The sequence below is a fragment of the Phalangium opilio genome, unplaced genomic scaffold (genome assembly GCF_054372755.1).
Source record: "Phalangium opilio isolate 3A_F unplaced genomic scaffold, DU_Popi_V2 ptg000073l_1, whole genome shotgun sequence".
In the NCBI taxonomy this organism is placed as follows: domain Eukaryota; kingdom Metazoa; phylum Arthropoda; class Arachnida; order Opiliones; family Phalangiidae; genus Phalangium; species Phalangium opilio.
Window position 1 is genome coordinate 1,584,534 of NW_028324183.1, and position 16,874 is coordinate 1,601,407.

Genomic DNA, 16,874 nt, shown 5'->3' on the forward strand with positions numbered 1-16,874 from the left:
AATTCTCTCTCGTAGTTAATTATACTTTCAAAAATCACGTGTGAATTCTCCCAAGGTTTTTATTTTCTCGTAATTATCAGGTATAAGACTTTTCTATCGCTTAAGGGTAATATTATGGAATTTTTAAGTGGAGATATTTTGGTATAAAAAGACCCCGAGTTTTTGTTAGGAAAGTCAATCGAAAGTACATGTTTGAAACTGCACTGCTCGTTCCTGAATAAAAATACCCGTGATGTGTTGTGAGTAATACTTTTTTATAAAAATATGGCTATGTTTCGCGATTTGAACTTACACTTAACAAAAAGCGGTGTAACGGTAACTGTTTGTCCGCGGGGAAGAGACGTAGAACCAACAGTTATTGTTGAAAGTGAAAACTTTATTTTAATACCGTATAAAATATGGTACATCTTGAACAAACGTAAATCTGAATTCGCGGCCTGTATGCAGAAATCGTCAATTAAATTTTATCGTTGTCAGAACATCTATATATCTATTACGAGTTACGGTCTTGTCTTTACGTATGACGAAAGCGTTCCAGTGACAATTAAACCCGGAGTATTTACGCTTATTATGCAAGACCCCGTAAACGGGTTTATTACTACACATATTAACTTTATTATTAATCAAAGAATTTTCTTAAAAAATATGTTACTCACCTTTCGAATTCTTTTGGGTGATTTTGAAAACAAACTATTGGATGTTAAACGCGAGAGTAAAACTACCTTGCACGCATTTTGCAGCACGTTAAATTTAACCGATCTGTTAAAATCATTCGAAAATAATTTACGTAATCCTCAAAATATTCAATGTGTTTTAAGCATTCAACAAATGATTTCGTACTGTTTAATTGAATTTTAAAAATCTTTTTTAATCACTTGTAAATTACAATAATAAAAATATATGTTTTTTGAAAAATGGTAAAAATATATTTAAACATTATAAAAATAGTGGTAAGCCCAATTCTTGGGCAAATCGCGTACTCCAATCGTCGTAATACCCGCGACAAGGAATAAAACAAATGGAGTGTGTACAATAGCAAAATAATTTTAAATAATAAACACAATTAACATTAGTACAATAGTAAGCGTCAACAATTCCAATAATAGCTAATACAGTATAGGATACAATATGATATTGCGACGAAAAACAGTTAGAGCAAGGCATGATTTCAGAAAAAGAACAGTTAAATCTACAAAATGTATATAACTATTAATTTTTTAAATTTATAGTAAAAATAGATTTTTTCGCTTACCGATAGATACTAGCCAATTCCATTTCATTTTGACGCGGAAAATCCAAAGTAGCCGGAGTTTGAGAACTATAGTATAAAAGACAAATCTTTAAAATCTATAAGAAACTACCAAGATAGAATAACGTACTAGTTTTCGGAAGCTTCTTCGTTATTGCTAGGGAGACCCATGTTTTTTAAAAGACTTTCTCGGATGAAGCGTTAAAAGAAAATGATAAAGTTTTCCCCGAGATATCTACTATTTCAAAAGAATTATTATTGGGCGTTGTCAAGGTTAACTACTTTTTTAAGAAATGTTTGGCACTACGGTTGTTTAAGAGAGGGGATTCTTATAGAGTGTTTAAGCTTAATATAAAAAGATAAGAGACAAGTTTCGTTATAATATATATATTTTTATTGTGAATTAATTTGAGATAATAATTTAGGTAAGCGTCTACGATCAATAAGAAAACAGAAATGAGAATTATTTAAAATATGAACAGGATAATATTTTTGATGATAGGAGAAGCAGATGAGATGTTGGTATAAAGGACAGTCTCGAATAGGACAGAAGTAGAGCTTGTAGACAGTTGTATGTCGTTCCGGAACGCAGATAGTTTCCCTGATAGTGTAGTGGTTTGGAGTACGACAATAACAATTAGGACAGCGAGTAGGAATATCGTAGGTAGAACTATAAAAATAGGTTAAAATTAGTTTTTATATACAATAAAACTCATTTACAACTTACTTTAAGTCAATTTGTAGATCTTTTTCGTATAGGGGAAGTCGGTATGCTTTATATTTAGAAAGGAAATAGGTGTCTAGGAAAATGTTAATTGGATAGAAATTAGACTGATCCCAGGTAAGGCAGATGATAGTTCGGAAAAGAGGGCAATTAGGAGTAGCGCAAAAGTATAAAATATAGCGGGATTCAATAGTACGAAAAATGACATGAGAATTAAATTCGGTGGAAAAACAACAAGAACACAATGTAGGATAGGGATATTTAAGACTGTAAAAACATGTATTAGTTTATTAATTTTTAGATAATAATTTATTTTGCTTTACTTTAAATCAATTTGCATGCAAGGGTACTCTTGAATCATTGCGTTGTAAAGTTCTTCGCTTTCGCTGTTTTAAAAATTTCTTGTTAGGTATCTTACAATTCCTCAAACTTATTTAAAACCTTACGTTTCTTCATCCGAGGATGATTCCGTCGATACAACATCCGGGTCGTCGGCTTCGGCGAACATATCAATACTCGCGATTAATTCGTTTATTTCCTCCTCCACCCCATCTGGGATATCATACTCCTCGTGGATGATGATTGGTTCTACTTCCAATTCATCATCGATATCCCAGAGTTGGGGTAAAGCGCTATATAAAATAGATCCGGTATTAAAAAATAATTTTAACTTGCTAGCTAAAATAACTTACAATTCCTCAACCGGTTGAGCAGCGTTTCAGTCAAAAGATTTTGCTGGACACATTTTTCTAGTAGTAATCTAGACTTTATCTATGAAGATATTTTCAAACTTAAAGTTTCTTGCGTTATGATGTGAAACTTTGAAATCCGTTCAGTTTATATAAGAAATTTTCAAGGTTGTTAGCTTAAGAAGTCTAGTTAGGAATTTGTAATGAGCGTCGAGGTCATCCCTAGTTTTCTTTGAAAAAATATTTAACTGTTGGTTTTTTATGTATTAACGATTTTAAAGAAGGGTCCATATTAATGAGCGTCCCTATCGAAAAATATTTATCAGTCGTTTTAAGAAGGGTGCATATTATAAATGTATGATTTTAAAAGAGGCCCTCACAACGTGCGTGTTTCTTATAAGATATTATTACTTTTCACAGACTTGAATACAAAACAATTTTCGGAATTAAATACCACAGGCCAAACTGAGTTACAGAGTGGTCAGGATCTAAACTGTCTTTTTTGTGAAAAAGACGATATTGCTAGTTTCTCATCTATTGGTGGTGAAATTCATTACTGCGTTAACAATAATTGTGAAAAATTTAAAAAAGCCATTTATAAACAATACGGTAAAGTTTTAATCACCAATATTGAAAACGCTTACGCGATTCTGGACAATAGTTTTTTTTGTATCAATTGTAACCAGTTTTGTTACAAAGCTCAACGCCAAGAAAAAGAGTGTTCATACTGGGACAGTGAAGAGGAACCAAACTATTATTTGTGTAGCTTCCCCAAAAAATGAGAGAAATTTATTCGTACAATTTTAATGAAAAAAATATTATTGAACATGATTGTAAAAATAACGTACCTCGGTTAGGGACGTTATGTCTAATCGAAATTGAAGACAATCGTCAGAAATTTGCGCGAAAGTATAAAATAACTCACACAGTGATTAGAAAACTCGTTTGCGAAGAAATTTTGAAAAACAAGCGGGAGAGTTATGTTGTAGAACTATCTTTGGTCACTTTCTGTACAGTTGACTCATTATGTCAAATCGATACGGTTGATTGTGGTATTTACATCCCTACAACGGAGTGTAAACTAGGTCGGATTCATAAGTACTATAACAAACAAAACTGGCGTTGTCAACATCGAAAAGAGGCGGCCTACGTTCTGGGATACGTTTGTCACGACAGTGAAGCTGTTCAAGCAGTAATTAACACGGTGATTGTTAAAATCATTTACGAATGCAACTCTACGCTGACGTATAAAAACCCATTTCGCAAGAATTACGCAACATCTAACAGCTTCAGCTCAAATTTCTTGAAGCTGTTATATATTAGTGTTGTAATCGATTCTTTACGGTTCGGCAATTACTCTAAATCATCCTTATCAAATACACTGTCTAGATTTAGGGATACATTTTTTAAGGTTCGATACTCTTTTTGTAAAACCGGTCACTTTCGTGACAATGTATCCATTGATAACGTGTATGAAGTGATTTTTTCAAAGAATGCCACTAACAAATCTTACGAAGATTTTCAAAATGCCAATCCATCTTTCGTAGAACTTGAAGGTGAAGATTGGGATTGGTAAGGATTTGCAAGATAGTGAACCATCATTTACCTTTTAGTGAAATAAAAATTCAAAAAATGGATTCCGGGTTTGGAGAATGCATGCATCACATGGTTTTTGGTTCAAGTAACAATATAAATTATCGATTTTCGAGTTACGCGTGTGGCGAAGCTTTTTGTATTAAATCACAAGCTGCGAACGCGATACCTCGGTTAGGTACGTTATGCCTGATCGAAATTGAGGACAATCGTAAAAAGTTTGAAGGAAACAATCTAATATCGAAGTATGCTATTGCTCAACTTGTACACAGTGAAATGTTAAAAAACTTGTGCACCAACAACATTGTTAAAGTATCTCGTAACCGATATGATTATTGGAGAGATGTAGTCTCGATCGATACCAGGGATTGCGGACGTTACATCTTGACTACGGAGTGTAAACTAGGACGTTTACATAAATACTACCCTCATGAACTTGATCAATGTCAACATTCGAGTCAAGCAGCGTATGTTTTAGGGTATGTGTGTCACGATCAAGCGAGTGTTGAATCGGTATTAAACACAGCAATTATAAAACTTTTGTATGAATTTAACACTCGTTTGATCATAAAGAACAAAATTGACAATGATGATTACTACTATTATATTAATGGTGATCCCCGTATTAGTTATACTGTTAATGTGATAAAGTTATTATATATTAACGTAGTTATTGAAGAATTGCATAAATTTAATCATTCGTTAATGGATTTAACTTTCACTTTCGAAAAAATGAAAATAAAATTTAATCTCTTTACAAAATCTAAAAATATTCCAAGAATTTTGAGAGATAAAATCGGTTTAATATATGACCCCACTTTTAAAGTATTTTCAAAAGACGCTGTTAATTATGCACGCCTAGAGTTGCAAAAAATAGAACAAAAAATGTTATATTCATTTCCAAGTTTTTGGAATTATTTTCGCAGAATTTAACCCCAGAAAGAAGTTATTTTTAAAGAACGCTGTCAATTATAATTCACGAGATAGTGAACCATCACCTTTTGGTGAAATAAAAATTCTCAAAAATGGAGAACGTTTTTGGTATTGAATCGCGTAAAAATATAAATCATCGGTTTTCGAGTTATGTGTGTTGCAAACCTTTTAGTATTAAATCAGAAGGTGCAAACGCGATACCTCGATTAGGTACATTATGTTTGATCGAAATTGAGAACAATCGTAAAAAGTTTGAAGGACACAATCTAATATCGAAGCGTGTCATTAATCAACTTGTACGTCGCGAAATGTTTAAAAACTTGTGCGCTAACAACATCGTTAAAATATCTTACTACCGACATGATGGATGGAAAGATTGGACCTCTATCAATACCCGAGATTGTGGACGCTACGTTTGTAGTTCGGCATGTAAACTAGGAAGTTTACATAAATACAACCCTAATGAACTTGATCAATGTTATCGAGCAGCGTACGTTTTAGGGTATGTGTGTCACGATCAAGCGAGTGTTGAATCGGTATTAAATACTGCGATTGTAAAACTTTTGTATGAATTCAACACTCGTTTGACTATAAAGAACAGACAATGCAATGACAACCCCCATATTAAATATATTATTACACCTGTTAGTTATACTGTTAATTTGTTTAAGTTATTTTATATTAGCGTAGTTATTGAAGAATTGCATAAATATAATCATTCTTTAATGGATTTAACTTTCACTTTCGAAAATTTTAAAAATAAATTTAGTCTCATTACAAGATCTCCATATCTTCCAAGTATTTTGGAAGATAGAAACTTGAGATTAGCGTATGACCCCACTTTTAAAGTATTTTCAAAAGACGCTATTGATTATTATTATCATCAAGACTTGGAGCGGATGGAAAGACACCTTTTAAATTTATTTCCAAATTTTTGGAATATTTATCGCAGAATTTAATCGTGATGTAATCAATACAAATAAACATTGTTTTTTAAAAAATTTATTTCATCCTTTGATCTGTTTTTTACACCATTGACACAATCCTGTTTTAAAAAAATTCTGATCTAAAATCGGTAAGAGTAGAGGATAGAAACCAAGAAGCGCTACTGCTGGGTTCATAGATAACATTCCACAAATAATTCCTACAGGTACAGTTATGGGAAGGATAAGTAATAACCCACCTAAACAGACATATTCTTTTGTAACCTCAAAAAAACGCTGCGTACAACATCTATTATTACAATATTCTTTAGTCTTGGGTTTGCTTGTAGTTGGAACGTATTTCTCCGTTGGTGGTACATCTCTCCCTGACTCGTCGTTAGAACAATGTATGGGTATGTTGCATGTTGAAAACCCTTTAACAATTGGGCATTCCGGGGAATATTTTCGATGCTCCTCATTTACTTTATCATTAACTTTCCAACTATGTAATGTTATATCGCAATAAAAACATTTAACGGCGTCGCCCTTCTTTAAATAATAAAAACCATGTTTCGCAAACTCTGATGGATTTATATTACTAACGGGGTAATCTTTAAAAGTTTCGAGCCGTAGTTTTTCCCAGTTCATTATAGCTTTAAGTTTTGTCCCGAACTAATATCATTTCAAACCCTGTTGCTGATATATCTTACAAATTTTACCTACGTCACAACACTGCACGTGACTCACACGTGACTCGCATTTGATTGACAGGTGTGATTCTGAATTATGCAAATTATAATCATTTTCGGTTACATGTTTAAGGTCGGATCTCTGAATTATACAAATTTAGATCCTAATTTGCATAGTCAAAAGTGGGATTTCTGAATTATGCAAATTTGGATCATTGTTGGCTAATTTGCATGCCTAAAAGTGTGGTAACTTACTACTACTTCCATCCACCATAATGTTTGGCCGAAGTATCAAAAGCAAACTACCATCTGTGTCGCTTTCCGTAAAGCCCGCGTCTACCTCCATCGCAGCCAATGATGCTTCCGCCAAAGAGACAATGAAAAGAGCACACATAAGCCACATTGTGATTGTTGAGAATTGGATACGTCACGTTTGGTGAAAAGATTAATTGAGGCGTGTTTTGCGGTCGAGTTCTCAAGATAAGAAATGGTGGTTGGTGCCGATGGTAGATGATTGGTGCTCTCTATGGTGGTGGCTGGAAGGATCCTGTAATGTGGCACGTCGTAACTTTTTTGAATGACAGGTTTGAACGATATGGCGTTTGATTTCCAATTCAACATCATCAAAAGCGCAGAATTGTGATAATGTACGTAGTCGAACGTGATAGGCATCTATATTCTCTGTTGCTACTTGCTTTGCTTCTCGAAACTTGAAGATTTCGTAGTCGATGTTTTGTTTAGGTGCAAAGTGACTGGTTAACAAATCTTTAGAATCTTGATAATCAACTGTTGTAGCACTGCCAGGTAACGCATAGAATATATCTTGTACAGGATCACCCACACAGTCTAGCAAAAGAGCTTTCTGTCGAGCTGAATCCTTGACTCCCGAAGCAAGAAGATAGTTCTCAAATCGGAGACACCATTTGGTCCAAGCGGCGTTGAGGTTGTTATTATCGGTGTGAAGATCAAACGGTAGAATTGGCGGTAAAGATAATGCCATGGTAGGTTGATAAAAACAAACAGTTGCAACTAGGGATGAACCGGTACCGATACCCTATCGGTACCGACACCGATACTCGGGGTTTCCCGATAGTATCGGATCGGTTGGTTCGATACCAATACTAAACCGATACTCGTTTAAAATGCGTTATATGGCGCTACATGACATTTTAGGTCTTTTAGTAACGTAATGATGGTGATAATATCTCATTTCTATTAATTTCAATCGTGTCGAGTTCTCATTTATATAAAAAGTACCTGAATTCAGTTTATCTAACAACTAATAAGCGAAAATCGTTCATAGTACGCGCCTACTTTTCTAGGGATGAACCGATACCATATCGGTATCGGTTGAAGTATCGGGTTTTGAATCATAGTGAGTAAATATCGGTATCGATCGGTATCGGTTCATGTTTGTACCGGTATCGATCGGTATCGGGTTAAGCCTGGTATCGGCCATCTCTAGTTGCAACGGTGGGTAAAGCTGACAGCTAAGCCTTGGTGATGTGAACAACAGTCAATAGAGCGAGGTAGATTAAAGTTATTCAGACTTGAGATTAGATGATACATTCCCACGAAGAAACGAGAGCACCTTCGCCATTTTGGTGTACTTGTATTTCTATGGATTAATAGACTCCGGTAATGAACACTTAAATTTAATAACAATGGATTTGTACAACGTCGTCATCCTGACAAAAACTATTGATCGCGTCTGCTTGAACATAAGATGGAGTAATAAACATTTTAAAGATAGATAGGAACATGGAGTATTATACATTGAGTAGAACTAGGTTATGACAGGTGGACAAGGACAGTACAGTGGAGAAAATCCCGTTGCCGGTGGACGGCGAGACGGAAATAGTCCCCCCTTCACACGAAATCCGGGGGGGTCGAGACTATAACCGAACCTTCGTTTGTTCCTGAATTAGGTTCCGCCAGCCAGAGGAAAAGACCTCAGTCTACAGGTTCAGAGATATCTAAAAAGGAAAGGAGGGTGAAGCCCATCATCGAGACAGACAAGTTACAAAAACAAATCAATCTTGATATTGGCCGATCCTGAAGAGGATTAATTTTTTTCACTCTTTCTTTTCATTTATATACTAAACAATAAAAAAATTAAAATATCTTCATTCTCCCTTTTCATTTATCTACTAAACACACTTTTATCTTCAAAGATAAGACAGAATGAAATCTCATAAGTCTCAAAGCAGTTCGAGGAGTCAGTTCACCCGGCAATTCCATTTTTTTCATTAAGCATACATTTTAACTCCCCAGATAGCCAGTGGGAGATTTCGATAGTCTCAAAGTGGTACGAAGTGAAGACGGTATATAAACCCACCGAAATATTCCTCATTATTCTACTCTGAGTTACACCCTCCATAAAATAGTAGTATTTCACAAAATTGGTAGAAATGTTTCTGTGTAACACTCGTGGTAAGCGATATAAGAGTGAAAACAAGCTGTCAAAACACGTTTGCAAGCAGCATGACGATTTTCAATGCCGCATTTGTGATCGGAAATTTGAGATAAAATATACGTTGGAAAGACACATCCACAAACAGCATGGCGATACTAAATATTCGTGTGTTAGGTGCGGGAGAAGTTTCGCGCGCGAAACTCATCTTAACTGTCATTCCCAGATACACAGTCGAAATCCGTTACCATCACCTCAAAGGTCTTCCGTCTCTACCCAACTTGACGATTCCTCGTGGCAACATTTCCATCTTGATACAAATCGGTCAAACCGCACTGGGCCTATAGAGCAATCGCTTCTTTGAAAACCTTTCAGCGAGAAACAAGGCGCGATATTTTAGGCGATAGCGACAAACCAATAAAATGGCTCGCGCGTATTTTTTTTTGGCTGAAACCCGCTGCTTTGAAAACGAGGCTTAACAATGACGAGGAGAGGTTAGCTCTCGGTGATGCCGTTCATAGCGCTAGATAAACCCCGCCAGATACTTCGAACTCTTAATTACCCCTCAAATACTCAGTTTAATTAAGTTTTTGAGCCATCAATTGTTTAAAAGAAAGGGGATAAAGTGAAATATATTGTTTCGAGCACGTTATTCTAAAGTCTTGGACGTTGGAACAGAAGTTGAACACACCCCATACATCCGAAGCACAACTTAAAATTAACGAACACGTTTTGTTAGGTTTCAATACTACATTTATTTTATCAGCTATCAACTATTTTAGTACATTTTATTCTCTTTGTAGAGCCGAATGCTCAAACCTATCTGCGCCAAAGCAGTACGCAAGCTGTCTTATGCGAGATATAAAGTTTGTATGTCCATAAAAACGAGAACGACGTTAAAGGCCTCTGTATACATGTAGAGAATACACCTAGGTCTTTTTGTATTCAAAATAGCTATATTTAATAATGTTCACCGTTATGTAGGATAATTATGAAGTACCCATAATAGACCTACATTTGAAAGGAAAAGGCTAAGTAATTTGTAATAAATTTTATTTTAAGTAGTTACTTATTTCATTTTTCTCATTTTTTTATCATTTACATCTTTGGTTATTTGTTTTGAAATATGGTGGCAGTAGTACATATATGCCGTTCCCAGTGCAGGTACAGTGGAAGGCAGGGGAGGAGTGAGGATTGAGGAGTGAAGGATTGGAGGATGGAGGATGTGCAGTGGAAGGAAGGGGAGGATGCACAGTGGAAGGTAGGACAAGATGGTGGATGAGAAAATGGTTAAGATGGAGAGAATCATATAAGAAACTTTAAAGTGGACGGTTAAGTCTTTTTGATTGACGCACCCCTCTCTCGCACCTGCAAGGGGTGTTTTTGATTGGCAGGTCAATGAAGCGCGTTCGATTCTCGGATGTAGAAGTACATACCTTGAAGTATGAAGATAGGGTGAATTATGATTTAAGAAATAAACAGTATTTTAATATGTTAACTACATTAAAATTTGAACCATTAATTTCTCCCGAATTAATCAAATGGTTAAGGGGGTATGAACCTCCAGATGACGTTGGGGGAAAATAAAGAATCCCTGTAAAAACCCAGCCCTACCGATTATTCTAGATCATTCCACAAAATTAAAAATACCCCATAAAACCCAGGTTAATATCATGGCGTTATTACCAATAATGTTCAGTCAAAGCTAGAATGACGTATTAGATGATGGTATTGCTAAAGTGTATAAAAATGCGAGACCCCGAGTTAGAGGACCATCGCGTATTCTGTAAGGGAGAGGAAAAGTGTTTCTTTTTGTTGAACATTATTAATCGGGAAGTTATAGACTTGAATGAAGTGGGATGTCCCAAAGCCAACGAAATCGAGGATGATGGACCCATTATTACATGCATGCTTAGACATAAAACTGTCCGTAATAATAAGAGGTATTTGTGTGCACTATCTAAATGTATATTATTTTCCGAGTGGATTTAAAATCACAAGGATATTGTAATTAGTCATTTAGGGTATGAATAAATCGAATGAAACAACATCAATAAAACGTCTTTAATTGTAAATGTAGGCATCTTCCAAATAGCCTAATGATTCAGTTAAGATAAACCGATTTATATGGTTTAAGACCGTCCGGTCAAACACAAGTAATTGCGCCTCCACCTCAGAATCAACTTCGGGGTTCACCGTACGGGCGTCCCTCCTCCGAATAAATATCTCGTAAACAGCAGCCGCAACACTTAGAAAAATGAAAATAATCGAACAAATTATGAAAATATAATTGATAATTATGTTGAAAACTAATTAAGTACCTGAAACCGTCACAATTAGGGGTTATATACGCATCATTCGGGATGTACTTCAAATGATGTGCATCTCTCTCCGGGCTAAATATAAATGTAAATAAATACACATCTCCTTGTACCAGAAGTAAATAATAGGGGGAAGCACGGCTTTCTAGCTCCCTGCGAAACACTATGAGATACGTACTTCACCCTAATTAGTTATGCCTATACTATTTATATAATTAGCAACACGTACATGGGGTGCATCTGCTCGGCGGTGATGTCTTCCAACTTTAACATGAGATCCTCAACCCCCGCAATTATAATGCTGGGCATCATCAAACCCCGGATGTTAGCGATAATTCTAATATTGTAATTTTATTAGTACTATTTAACAAACTAATTATAACACCCTGTTTATTTACTTAAATCCATCGCAATTCATTACTTCAGCGATGAATTGCGGTGTGGGATTACCCTCGTAATCGTCTAAAGCATCTCTATTAAGTTCAAAATAAAATCAGACCCAAATAACGCGTATGATGATACTATTATTGAAAATTACTTACAAGTCCTCCACGCTCAAAATTGGAAGTGTGTCACTATCTCCAGCCTCCTCCACCACCACATTAACTTCTTCGTTATCTTCAACATTATAATCGAGTTCATCACCAGTAATTTCCTCCCAAAAAATTATTACACTTTCATCGTCACTAATATCTTCCACGTCTTCTCCCTGGTTATATATTTGAACCGGGAACGCATCCGAAATCGGTAAATCTTCCGCTACCATCTTAAAATTAAGATACTTAGAGAGTATAGACCACCGTATAGCGACAAGATTGTCGCTATACGGTGGTACTGTGAGGAGGGGGGTCATTTCTTCCCCCTTTTCGTTCTTCTCTCTAGATGGTACAGCGCCCGAGGGGAAAATATGATGGGGGGGGGAATTGATGACGTCACGTATCACGTGATATTGTTGGCGGGCATTTTGAATTTATTATTAGTGTATTGGTATCACGTCACGTGGTTTATTGGTATTGAAGGCATTCAGTGTCCATAGTGGTATTATTTTGGTGTGTCTTTAGGATATTGTATACATTTAAGATATAATTTACGGGTAATTCTATAGGTTCTGTAGGTCTTTTCTACACCCAACCTTCCCGTAATGTTGAACGATTTTAAGGTCTCGCCATGTATGCTTATGTTATATTACAAGAACTAGATTTAAGTGATATAAGGTCCACGTAGTTTATTGAAAAGGGTACAAATTTAGCTACGATGATGTTTTAGGTGATCTCCTGTTTTGTGTATTAGTTAGTAATCGAAATACAGGGTTAGAACAATATTACATTTTAATACCATAAACGTGGTATTACGGCAGTTTTTGCACAGTTTGGTAGTTGATTAGAAGTTAAAATGAAGCAGAGCTGCTAAAACATCATAAATAAAATTTGATTCACATTAGTTTTAATACGAATTTGGAGAATAAGTACAATTACTTGAGTTAAAATGCGAAATATTACTAAGAAAAACATCAGAAAATACGGGTTACATAGAATACATGGTAAATAAGCACAATACTAGTTATTAAATTAAAAATCTTCATATACTGAAAAATATATATTTTCCTACGCGCTAAAATATTTATATACAAATAAAATGCGCAATCATTAGAAAATACGAATTACAATGTTTTTAATAACAAACAAATCCACTAAGAGGCAAAATTAATACTACTTCAAAAAATCGTAGTACAAGATGATTAAGCACATAAACATTTACCATCATAGAAAATAGAACAATATTACTGCATGCGAGATTATAAAGTACATATATACCCATGTACCTTCATAGAAAATAAAGCAATACTACTTTTATAGGATTTAAAAGCTATAATGGTTATTATAAGATTTTAGTACAATATTAGGTTAGTTATTAAACTAAAATGCTCACAGGATTGACGAAAAAATATATTTTTTCTGACGCGCTATACACGCTAAAATACTAATAAACGATTACTGATAAAAATATGGAAATATTACTAAAACATATTACTATAATTATCATCAAAAAATAAAAATTACACTTATACAAAACAATTCAATACTTATTGACTAAAGTGCTAATATATACTAATTAAAAAAAGCTTACTAAATGCAAAAATGTTACCAAAAAACGCTGCGTATTCGTTAAAATATAGTTACATGTTAATAGTTAAAATACGTTAATATTACTATAAATAATACTTGAGATACTAATTAAAATACTGATACGGGGTATCTAAAATATATACAAGTAAATTATGTGGAAAATGTCAAAGATTCTAATTAATATAACCGTATGGGGTAGTTTTATAGTCAGATATTATTCTAACTTTATCCACTACGACCTGATTTGTTTTGGCCTGGTTGATCGTGATCAGAGTATGATCTTGTAGACGTCTGATTTGAGGGCCAATAGGGACTTGAACCGAGTTCATTAGAGGTTCACCTTCGTTGTTTACTCCCAGTAGTTTCTTCATTGTTTCGAAATTTATATAATTTTCAGTAGAGGCGTTTAAATAAAATCCTTTAACTTTGATAATGTTAGTTTTTTGGCCCGTTTTAGGGTCGAGAATATCCATAGAATAGTTCTTGGGTCCAGCACTCCCCCATTCACCAATATAAGCGTCTTGCCCATAAAGTTCTAATTCATTTTTAGTTGCCCTAAATAATCGCCAGTGGGTAGCAAATGAGCGCCGTCTGGCGAGAGGTATACTAAACTATCCGTGTCATAAGAAAAACAAAGGTCACCGACCTTTTCAAGATGTTTTAGTAAATGTAGACGGGCCATAGCTGTTGTGTAACAAGCGATAACTACGTTTGTGTGTTTGTGCACAATCTCGTTTTCTAGAATGTGTTCGTATTTTACTAGTACGGTGTTTTCGTTGATTGTAAGTAAACTTTTAACCTCCAAGTCAGGATTTAGTATTAATGCATATAATTCGCAAGCACCTTTGATTATTTCGGTAGAGGTGTGTCTTGTTTTTGGCCAAATTTACCCCAAAAAGGATTAAGCGTAAGTTTGCTAAGGCATCTGGGACCTTCATTTTTCTCTACTTTAGTGATATCCAGTTCTACACCCTCTTCGTCTTTGAAGTTTTCGATATAGTCAGGGATAGATAGACTTTTTTAAGACGGAATGGGTAACAGGGTTATTCGGGTGCGCGTCCTAGTCCACGACCCCCTTACCCGTGACGGGGGGGGGTATGAAAGAAGAGGCGGGTCTTATTTTCATTATGGCGTTGTATGTATATCCGGGTCAAATAAACGTCGTCTGCCAAGTTGGAATGGATTGGGCTCCGATTGTAATTTTTGAAAGAACATTGTTTAAAAATGGAAGTAACACAAGACATAGGGCTTGAAATCAAAACACATTTTGAAATACGATTTATTTCTCTTTGATGAAGTTGTAGTGATGCTTTAAAAGCCTTCATAGATATTACAACACGAACAGGTTTTAACAAAACACTAAGCTCACAAAACTCCTGGCCATTCACTAAGCCTTGGTTAACTTCATCAAATTCGCTTACAAAATTATGAGGATAGTAGACATGATTGGCTTTAGAAAGAATTAGCGAACACTTTTCACCCTTTACAGATGTACTCCAAATCCAAAACACCGGCAATAAATTCCCTACCTCTTAATTGCTATTAAAAACAATTCCCGAATAATTTCCGTGCCCTTGCTTTTAGACAGCTTCATTTTGAACCCCTGTAAAGATGCTTTTCTGTACAACCATAGCCCACTCGATCACGCGCATCACGACGTAAGCTGCTCGCGCTATATAGCGCGAGCAGCGCAGCGTCCGGGAGCGCGGATCGAGTGGGCTCTGGTACAACGCAAGAGGGGTCGTAGTCATAGCGACAGATGTAAACAGGAATTACGTATTATTGGCCCTCCTTGTCAGCAACGTCACCAATACGTAGTTTTAGTGAGCCAATAAGAAAATTTAATTTTTTGGTTACGTGTTGAAGGAAGGGGCTATGTACTCGTCTATGAGTCGGACTGAAGTAAATATTAACCGTTGGGAATTCCGTCTTAAAAAAGTCTATCTATCCCTGATATAGTTCTCTTTATCTTCTTGAGTCTGACAATCTGCCGGGAAGCCACTAGCTTGGGCTTTATACTCTAAAAAGGTATTAACATAATCTTTGAACAGTCCTCCTTGGTATTGCGTCACTTTGTATGACCACGCCTCGTACATTCGTGTGATTGTGTAACCATTCTCTACTGCATGACGTAACTCGTCGACTACCCATGTACCTCTCAATTCTCTCTGTTCAGGAATGTGTTCGCAATCATCTTGAAATTGGGTTTTGCAGCAGGTGTAACATAATGGAAATGTTAGTTTTCTGTTAATACGAACAGGCAAAGCTGGATGAATGAGGTTTTGGGCCGGTAAGACGTCGCATTTAAGAAGTCCATCAAACGAAAATATGTCAGGAAAATCATCTAATATTATTTCAGGATGGCCTATAGGTATCTTAGTGGTTTTGTTAAAAAAAGGGTATAAACTTGTGAAATCCACGTAATGAATACGCTCCGATCCTGTTGTTTTATGGTAGAGTTTTGTTGCGCAACATTTCCCCCGAAGAATGCATCTCGGGGGTCTAATCTTTTTACTATTTTAGGCATAATATCATTATGGTTTAAAAACTCTATTATTTCGGGCTTATTGGCTTTTTCTTTCTGCCATTCACACTCCCATTTGACATTTACTTTATAATTGAGGGATTCAAATTTGGCTAACATGTTCATGCTTCTAATATATCTAGAATTCAAAGTCTGTGCAGGGTCTCCGTGCAAAGCCTTGTTTCTGTTTAGAGGAAAGTGTATTTTACACCCGTGATAGAAACACCCCCAGTACTCGAATATTTCTCGGTTTATTTCACAAAATCCGTCTACTTTGAGTTTTTGTATTCTGGTTTCTTTCCCCCTAAAGGAAGATTGGATAGATATGTTTCGTTTGTGTGCTGTCCACTCTAACCATTCTATAGCCCCTATCGACTGATTTTCGCTAAGTCTATAATAATAAGCCGGTATAATGCCTATAGTATCGGGTTTAAGATAATTTCGGCGAAACACGTGAGAGCACACGCCGGGAAGAGTAATTGCGCCGCAATTAAATGGATCTACACCCGTTACTTTAAAGAGTAGTGCACGAAAAGTTAAACATCCTAGGAATAGTAAAACCGTGTCGTTCTCACAATAATAATTGAGTTCCTTCAAGAAGTCGAAACCTTTACTTTACTATCTTCGGAGCTATGCCATTTTAAGAAGGTATCTAATTTGTTCCTTGTAAAATATTGACAACCATAAGCT

At 35.5% G+C, this 16,874-nt stretch overlaps 2 protein-coding genes and 1 long non-coding RNA gene across 3 annotated transcripts; all 3 read right to left on the reverse strand.

The window, feature by feature from the left end:
• Positions 1 to 1,670: 1,670 nt before the first annotated feature.
• On the reverse strand, positions 1,671 to 2,664 carry LOC149659274 (uncharacterized). Its single transcript, XM_089844052.1, has 5 exons — positions 2,420 to 2,664; positions 2,297 to 2,359; positions 1,977 to 2,240; positions 1,730 to 1,919; positions 1,671 to 1,682 (listed from the first exon to the last, which is right to left on the reverse strand). Exons 1-5 carry the CDS (start codon positions 2,479 to 2,481, stop codon positions 1,671 to 1,673), a joined length of 591 nt encoding a protein of 196 aa, XP_089700178.1. The 5' UTR covers positions 2,482 to 2,664.
• Positions 2,665 to 2,779: 115 nt separating this feature from the next.
• On the reverse strand, positions 2,780 to 3,654 carry LOC149659275 (uncharacterized). Its single transcript, XR_016369818.1, has 3 exons — positions 3,511 to 3,654; positions 3,043 to 3,428; positions 2,780 to 2,967 (listed from the first exon to the last, which is right to left on the reverse strand). It is a non-coding gene; the product is annotated as an uncharacterized LOC149659275 (long non-coding RNA).
• Positions 3,655 to 11,277: 7,623 nt separating this feature from the next.
• Positions 11,278 to 12,007, reverse strand: LOC149659276 (uncharacterized). The gene is made up of 3 exons (XM_089844053.1): positions 11,764 to 12,007; positions 11,535 to 11,609; positions 11,278 to 11,461 (listed from the first exon to the last, which is right to left on the reverse strand). The coding sequence occupies exons 1-3, from the start codon at positions 11,844 to 11,846 to the stop codon at positions 11,278 to 11,280; spliced, it is 342 nt and encodes a 113-aa protein (XP_089700179.1). The 5' UTR covers positions 11,847 to 12,007.
• Positions 12,008 to 16,874: the final 4,867 nt, after the last annotated feature.